Source organism: Poecilia formosa, unplaced genomic scaffold (genome assembly GCF_000485575.1).
Source record: "Poecilia formosa unplaced genomic scaffold, Poecilia_formosa-5.1.2 Scaffold296, whole genome shotgun sequence".
NCBI lineage: Eukaryota > Metazoa > Chordata > Actinopteri > Cyprinodontiformes > Poeciliidae > Poecilia > Poecilia formosa.
The window spans coordinates 787843-796304 of NW_006800235.1; the positions used below are offsets into that span (position 1 = coordinate 787843).

General features: G+C 39.2%; 1 protein-coding gene across 1 annotated transcript; it reads right to left on the reverse strand.

Annotated features, from left to right (window-relative positions):
- Positions 1 to 3574: 3574 nt before the first annotated feature.
- LOC103151903 (gap junction alpha-5 protein-like) lies at positions 3575 to 6835 on the reverse strand. The gene is made up of 3 exons (XM_007572177.2): positions 6265 to 6835; positions 6036 to 6184; positions 3575 to 4404 (listed from the first exon to the last, which is right to left on the reverse strand). The coding sequence occupies exons 2-3, from the start codon at positions 6110 to 6112 to the stop codon at positions 3936 to 3938; spliced, it is 546 nt and encodes a 181-aa protein (XP_007572239.1). The 5' UTR covers positions 6113 to 6184; positions 6265 to 6835; the 3' UTR covers positions 3575 to 3935.
- Between the last annotated feature and the right edge of the window lie 1627 nt (positions 6836 to 8462).

The following is an 8462-nucleotide window of genomic DNA, read 5'->3' on the forward strand; positions in this document are numbered from 1 at the left end:
AGCAGAACTTCAGAACCTATTCCTTAATAAACAAGGAATTAGAGCAGTGGTGGAATGTGATCAGTTTGTTGGTGTTGATCAGGACTCTGGCAGCAGTACTGCCTTATTGATCTGTAAATATCTACTGCAACCCACTAAAAATAAAGGCTTGCACCAGTTTTTCTGGGATAACGTTTGATTGAATAGCTTTTGGAAATGTCTTTAAGATAATTTTGTAACTGATTTTACTGGGTTGTCAAAATATAGAACCAAGTCTAAATCTTCTCCCAGGTTCTGATTCGCCTCATTCTATTAATTTGATTTTTCTTGATGAATAATAGTTAAATTCTCATTTGTACTTTCTGTTACTAAACACTTTATAGTTCTATGTGTTCGTTGTGGTTATCCCTGAAGTCTAAGGAGAGCCAAGTCATTATTACAAAAACACCACTTGAGAGCGCTGTTAAAAAAAGTTGCTTGAAGTAGTTTTTATTTATTACCATAATAATAAATAAAAACATTAGGACGACTGAATCAACTGAAATGTAGTAAATTGAATCTGGCAAGGAAATTCAACTTGAATGCTGATTTTATCCTTTTCTTGCTTTGAATATAAAGTCAAACATTTTTTTATATTTCTAATTTAATTCCTCTACAGATATTTTTATTATTTCATCCAATCATGTACTATTTCCCTGCATAGGACTGGGGAAAAGGGGCCTTTGTCTATTGTGCTCCGTCTGGAACATGATGCAAAAAGACTCAAAATGAACTTAACTGATTCATTAAATACTTTAAGTCCAGACTGAGAGCACCAGGGATGACTTTTTTAAAGACTTTCTTAAATTGTGACAGTTTTATTTGTATTTAATTGTGTAGTTACTTGTAATGGTTGTATAACCTTTGCTGCCTCTCGGTCAGGTCTTTCTTGAAAAATGTCCTTTTAAAACTCAACCTGGTTAAAAAAGGTAAAATATTTTTTTAGTTGAAATACATAGAAAAATGTTTTCATCCATAACAGTGAAAACACTCAAACAGAAAGAAAAAGAGAACCAACATTTTTATCGTTCCCAAACCTTTGCTAAATTAAGACGAGCTTAGTAGAATTTCTCCCATCAGCCACATTCCTGTTCTGGACGCTGGTCATGGGAACCAGCTTGGGAAGATTTTTTTAACCCCAGAATACACTTCTTCAAATTTCATTCTCACAGTTTACTGTCTGGTTGTCTGTCTGATACTCAAGTTCTGTTTTCTTCTTCAGCGAACAAGAAAAGTCTAAGAGGCTTCAATTGAACATAAGTAGTAAAGTTACATTCATTTGTGTCTCATCATTCCACATAAATATGTACAAGTAAAGATCCTGCAAAAGGACTGATATCAGATAAACAGCATGAGAGTATATTTTTATTTGAGAATATTTCCAATAAGGATGTTAAATAAAACATTTGGCAGAATTGACTCCGACAGATGGTTTAAAAATTATATAAGATATATAAGAGTTGTTAACTGATGTGCCGAAAATAAGGAAACAATAGTGCAAACAATCCTCAAACATTTCACAAACTCCATAAAAACACTTAGAACTGCCTATTTTAATATTTTAAATGCCAAATATATCTTCATACTCACAATGGAAACTAATTTAGCGCTACTGCAGAAGCTAACATCTGCCTTCTTCCACAGAACCAAGGAAAATAAATGGAGCTCTTGGACTCTATATAATTTTTTAGGTCTCTACATTGTCACAAAACCAACTGGCTCAGGTACAGTCTATAATGTTTAAACGGTTATTATCAGTAATATTCCCTTACATCTGCTCAAAAGATGTAACAACACTGCGAGCATGTTGGAAGTAAATAAATGCTCTGAGTGGTGGAAGCTAACTGCTAATCGAACAAACACCGCCTGTTTTAGATGACTTTTAAATTAAAACTTAAATGGACTCAAAATAAACGTGTTCACAGCATGATGCAACAATATACTAGCTGATATTAACACTTTACAACTTCACAACAGACCATTGTTAAGTTTGGTACTGCTTTGTCCAGTACCAAACTTGAATATGGACAAAACATGTTTCTGTGTGGACTTACACCAGCTGACCTTGCATCTAATTGAACAGTCATTAACTTTGCGTTGGCTGCATTTCCAAGTAGTTGGAACAAATTGAATATTTAAGATTTTTTATTGCTTGCAAAGATTCAGCTTGGCACTTCTCTCTTTGCAAAGAGGGACGGTTGTTTGCATCACACGCAATTCCTGGTGAGCAATTTTGAATCGATGCATTACATACGTAATGCATCAGTACCAAGCATTAGTGAGGGGGTAAAATCAGATTACCCCATTAAAATTTTCACGCCTCCAACAAGCAACCGTTTCTCAACAGCTGAGGGACCAAACCCTCTGAACGAAGTGAAGCATAGAGCAGAGGGGTTTTTTGGTTGTTTTTTTACCCAGCTGTAGTACAACTGATACAAAATCTAATGATTTACTCCATTCTCGACATAGCTAAAAAACACTGATGATTTCCAAGTGATCTGCAGTAACAAATAACACTATTAGTACTATTTCAAAATCTAAAAAGAAAACGGCACCAAGTGTAACAGATGGTACATGTGTGGCTAGCTGTTAGCTTCCCCCACACTAACAATGCGTTTATGTGACCAATAATTTTGATTATATTATGTTTTGTGCTACAGGTAAGGGAGCTACTAATACCTTTGCAGCACCTAATCTAAAAAAAAACTACAGAAACTGAAAATACAAAAATACATTGGCTTAGTGGAAATACGCCGATTTCTCAAAATCTCTTGTTTTTTGATAAAAGATTTACGCTAGAATGAAGTGGTTTGTTGGCTCTCTTGAAATATATGTACTTTCTGAAACGGCAATGAAAAAGCACTTTTTTCAAATCACGACTTGATTGATCAACAGCTGGATGTTACTACTGGCGAAAATGACGAAGAAGACAACAGGAAGTGGTAGGAGAATGATGGTTTGAATTTTATTTTACAGACAATGAGCAGCTGGCTCCACCAGAGCTCTCACAGCATCACAAAATCGTGTCATTCCAAAGTGTTGAATTGAAGGAACTTGTTGGCCCAATGCTTGAATAAAACACCTATGTCTTCTGTGATGGCTGACACCAGCACTAGAGCCATGTTTGAAACATGAACATATCATGTAATTGTTTCCATCCATTGCTGCTATGATTTTTAATGACTTATTGTGTGAAAAAACTTAATGTGATTTTCATTTAACTTCTTATTTAATGGAAACACTGAAATTGAAAAATTGTGCTTTTTTCTGTACATTAGCAGAATAGACAAAGATTTGCACACATTTACCATGGAAACGCAGGTACTGTCTGAAGATAAAGTTATTTCAGTGAATCAGTGACCAGGACAGTTATCAAAGATTCACATCAAATCCAGCAGCTCTGTCACATTCACATAAACTGTACATCAACTTGAACACATCATCACTGTAGTTAACTGTAGTAGTGGCATTTCGCAATTGCTGTGTTTCAATTAAATAGGAAACGCAACATGTGAATAAGTTTGTTTATGCAATAAGTCATTAAAAAAAACCCTGCGCCTTCATCCTCCTACCACTTCCTGTCGTCATCGTCTTTGTCTTTTCTGACAGTACTAACATCCGGTTGTTGATCACGCAACTTATATGATCCAAAGATCATATAAACTAAATTACCATTATAGTTTAGTGAAACAGATACATTCTGATACAACTGAAAAACCATGTCATCCTAGAGCAGAGATGTTTTATGAAAAAGCTAAAGTTTTTTGAAATTGCCATGTTTCCAGTAAGCATTTATTTTCCTAATCCAACATCCCCAATTGCATAGTCAATGGAATCACAGCCAATGTACAAAAAGTCAAGAGTTATGAAACCTGTAGGAAGTATATTGTAGCTGGAGTCTGTATGTGGTTTGATTTCTAAACTGAGAGATCACCCACTCTTGTTCGGCTGCTTGTTCCACTTGTTTTGCTGAATCTTCTCTTGTCCTTCAGCAGCAGCGCATCTGGGCCATTGCTCTGGATCTGGAGGCACATCATCTCTTTGCTCTCAGGACTGTAGCTGTTACTGTCAGAACTCAGGTACACTCCATCTTGAATCTGGCCATCTCCGCAGTTCTCCCATTTGGTTGAGTAGTAATTCATGTGGAGAAAGTTTGCCTCCTCAACCGCAGCGGCCCTCTTGTTCTTCTCCGTCACCATGTTCTCAGAGTTTTGCTGAGAGGCCAGTCCGTTGTTAGGGAAGGGGAGCGGGAGGAAGTGCGAGGAGCCAGTCACACACTGATTGAAATCAGGAGGAGGGGTTGACGGTCGAGGTGGAGACATGGAGATCTGTCGGACCATGGAGGTGTTAGCAGATGTGACACTCTTTGAGGAGAAGTAAAACTTCCTGCAGTAGAAATTTTAAAAGCGTTAGTTTCAAATGAAACTCCTTCCTGTTTAGATTTCCTGTTGACAACAAACACGAACCAACAAAGTATAAGTCTATGATTTAACCTAAACTATCTTGAGGTGCTACATGAACTTGAATAGTCTTCAAAGCAGCTGTCGTGAGTTAAAAGTAGAAATGTTATTTTTTGCGAACTGATACTGTAACAATGTGAACTGAAACTATGTTTTTGCAGTCAGAAGCAGCCTGTATACTCCATGCCAGGCTCTATCCAATGTGGATGTGTCAAAACCTTCTCCAGCTGAACAGAAACAAAACTGAAGTTATTATCTTTGGACCTAAAGAGAAACGATCTAAAGTCAATGCACAGTTTCACCTGTTACAACTACAACCAGCAATCAGGCCCAAAATCTGGATGTAGTGATTGACTCAGACCTGAACCTTAAGAGCCACACAAAGACAGTTACAAAGTTGGCCGTCTATGACTTGAAGAACATTTCCAGGATTAAAGGACTAATGTCTCAGCGAGATCTAGAGAAACTTATCCATGTGTTTATCTTTAGTCACATTGATTATTGAACAGTGTCTTCACTAGTCTGCCTAAAAAAAATCACTCAAACAGCAGGAGCTGATCCAAAACACTGCTGCTGGCATTCTCACTAAAACCAGGCAGGAACATGAAGCAAATCACACAGTTCTAAAGTCCTGTTGAGAAAAAAATTATTCTGTGTTTTCCTCTGTCTCTTTTAGCTATCTGCATGCTTGTATACACACACACACACACACACACACACACACACAGAGAGAGAGAGAGAGAGAGAGAGAGAGAGAGAGAGAGCACATGCGAGCAAAGCTAAGGTTAAAGGAAATGATACACTAGGGCAGTGGTTCCCAAACTTTTCTTCCTGGGCCCCCCCAGTGGTTTCCTAATATTTCCTGGGCCCCTCCTACGCATTACAAATAGCTGTCTGGTTGAACGAAGTGTCTTGGGGCAAAATAAATGTACTTAGCAGAACACAGACAACACCAGTAGCCTACAGGCTACTTGTTAACAAGCTTAAGGTTCTGTATTGATATTAGCTAGTCATCTTTTAGCTAACATTACCTGCATCCAGCAGCTTTACTCAACTCAGTCGGTTAGTTTGGAGGAAAAACTGTGAAAAGTTCTTTGCGTTTTGCTGGTTTGCTGCCGTGATTCTAACACACCTGTAGCTCCGCCCAGCAGCAGCAGGTCTTCTTCACAGGTGGAAACCCAGCGCGAGCGTCGTAACGCTCATGTTGCGTTTAAAGGCGGCTCGGAAAAACAGGTTACGACATGTTAACGGATTAAACAGTCTTAACTGCTGATAAAAGTGACAGACGACACAGATATGGGAAGTGTGGAAGCCTCTACTGTATCAAATTGGCATAGGAATAACAGAGTTGGCAATTCTAAGGTAAAAATCCAGCGCCTACAGCGTTCATGTGTTTTGTTTTGTTTTTGTTTTTTTTTCATCCAGACGGCCCCCCCACCCCCCCAGGGGGCGCGCCCCACAGTTTGGGAACCTCTGCGCTAGGGAACGCCCTTTTAGTGCGTTACATAGATGCAGGCCAACAAAAGGACTGTTTTCCTCAGATATCCACTACACTACCTGCAGCAGTGTCTCCATGCCAGGTGATGCAGCTCGAGCACGCTGAGCACCAAGGAGACGACCGAAACGGCCAACATGAACACAATGAAGACATTTTTCTCAGTGGGTCTGGAGACATAACAGTTGACTGGATGCGGACACGGCAACGCCTCGGGGAAAAGAAAATAAACTCAAGTTAGGATTTGAGGATATTACTTTATGAGATGATTTTGATAATTTCTGTTTTTACCTTGCACACATATAGAGGATGGAGGAAGATGCCATAGAGAAAGTATTGCAGACACAAAAACACTACCTAGATAAAATAAATAAATAAATAAAAAAAATTAAAAAAAATTCAGAGCAACCTGGGCGTCTTTAACAACTATCCAGAGCCATAGTGGCTTCACACAAAAAAAAATTTGTCCCCCAAAACTCGGTCCCTGAGCTGCAGCCTCTTTTAGACTTTTTTGGAATCAGGCGTAAGAAGAATGGGTCCTGGGCCTTAGTCAATGGGTATTAATTTGTTAGTGCAGTGGCCCCCAACCTTTTTATCACCGCGAACCGCGGTCAAGACTGACATTTTACTGCGGCCCGAGGGGGTTTGGGGGGGAGTGGACACATGACAACCGTAACCGATCGTGCTGAACGTCGGGACCGCTCCGCTCTAAAATCGGGCATATTGAACATGTTGGTTTGTCTTGGCCCTTTTATTGCAGCCTGTGGGTTTTTCCCTGAATGGGAGCGAGAAGGAAGCCTGTTGAATGTGACAGGTAGCCAATCAGAAAGCGCGGTGACGTAGCTAAGCACGAACAGGAATCCCAAACAGCTGACATTGCGCAACTGAGAGCCCGGTGTTCTGTCAGATAGCCATAAACTGTCAGGATAGCATACATACAGTTAGTACGCATGCCCGCGCATGCGCATTAAGAAGTCCGACCGTTAGTGGAGTTTCAGTGCAGCATACGCAACAAGTTGCGAATGCTGCTATACGAAAATAAGTAATTCAATTGTTTATAATATCATAACATAATAACTAGATAAATATACATGCATTGTCGTGGTTTCAAAGTGTATTTAAAGTAGGGTCTAGCTGCAGCTGCAGTCAACTACAACACACACCTGTGTAAAACTCATTAACCTACTTAACCGCTAAGTCAGGATGCCACACAGCTGTTAATAACAAAGTGTATGTTGATCTACGTCATGATTCAATGTTGCTGATTAAATAAAATCATATGGTAATGACTGCGTATGACTATATGACAACGTATGCTGATCTGACAGAACACCGGTTCAGTGCATAGCACAGCAAATAGAGCGGCTGCTCCCGCAGTCTTTGTCCAACGTTTTTGTTTTCTTTCTCCTTTTTGTTATGTCTTTTATCGCTTAACTTGAGTCCATTTTCTTCTGGAATCGGGATGTTCGTGAGAGAAATCGATTTGTGCCGTGTGGCAGTGGTGGGAAGTACTTAAGTACATTTTCGTGTATCTGTACTTTACTCTGTACTTTACTTAAGTAGATTTAATAATGGATACCTTCTACTTTTACTCCACTACATTTTACAGTAAGTATCTGTACTTTCTACTTTACAACATTTCTACAAAACTGTCGCGTTACTCGTTACGTCCAAGTCGCGTTGTGCTTTTTTTTTTCGTTAAAATGTGAAGTTCAGGGTCTTAAGGTGGCGCCGTAAAATCCAAGCAATAACGTGACTTAGTGTCGGTTGTCACCCATCGCCTCCACCTTTACTCGCACGCGGAGCTCCAAGACATGCGCAGTGATTTCCTCTGAGCGGGAGAAGATGTCTGTCAGTAACATAATAGCGCTGCATAAATCATAAGATATAGCAACAAGTAAAATCAGCAGCGCTTGCTTCGCCTTCACGTCCAACTTTTAGCGTCACTTGGAAGGAAAGCTTAAAGAAAAGTAAGCTCGGTGGACGTGATGTTAGCAATTCTAGCTGTACTGACTGAGACACACATGTTGCATCTGCGATGAAAAAAAGTTGTCACTCATGCACTGAATTATTGTGTGGAGGTGTTGGCTGACATGTCGCATGTATGGGACAAAGCTGTGACCAAAGTGCAATATAGTTATATGACATTCAGGAACGAACCGATTCTTTTGGACGGATCTTTACTAAGGTTGACAGGACTGAAGCCTCACTGAGAGCCGTTCTTGTTCTTGTAATGCTCTGTGTACACTGCAGTAGCTATTATTTATTTCATAAAAAAAATATATATATATATATATATATATACACATATATATTAGAGATGTGCCAATCAGGTTTTTTCCTGCCGATACCGATACCAATCACCCATGAGGGCCGATCACCGATACCGATCACATAATTATTATTTATTTATTTTTTATCATAAACCCTACCGGTTACATTATGTGGAAAAAGGAACCATGAATTCACCTTAATTTAGACAAAAACTT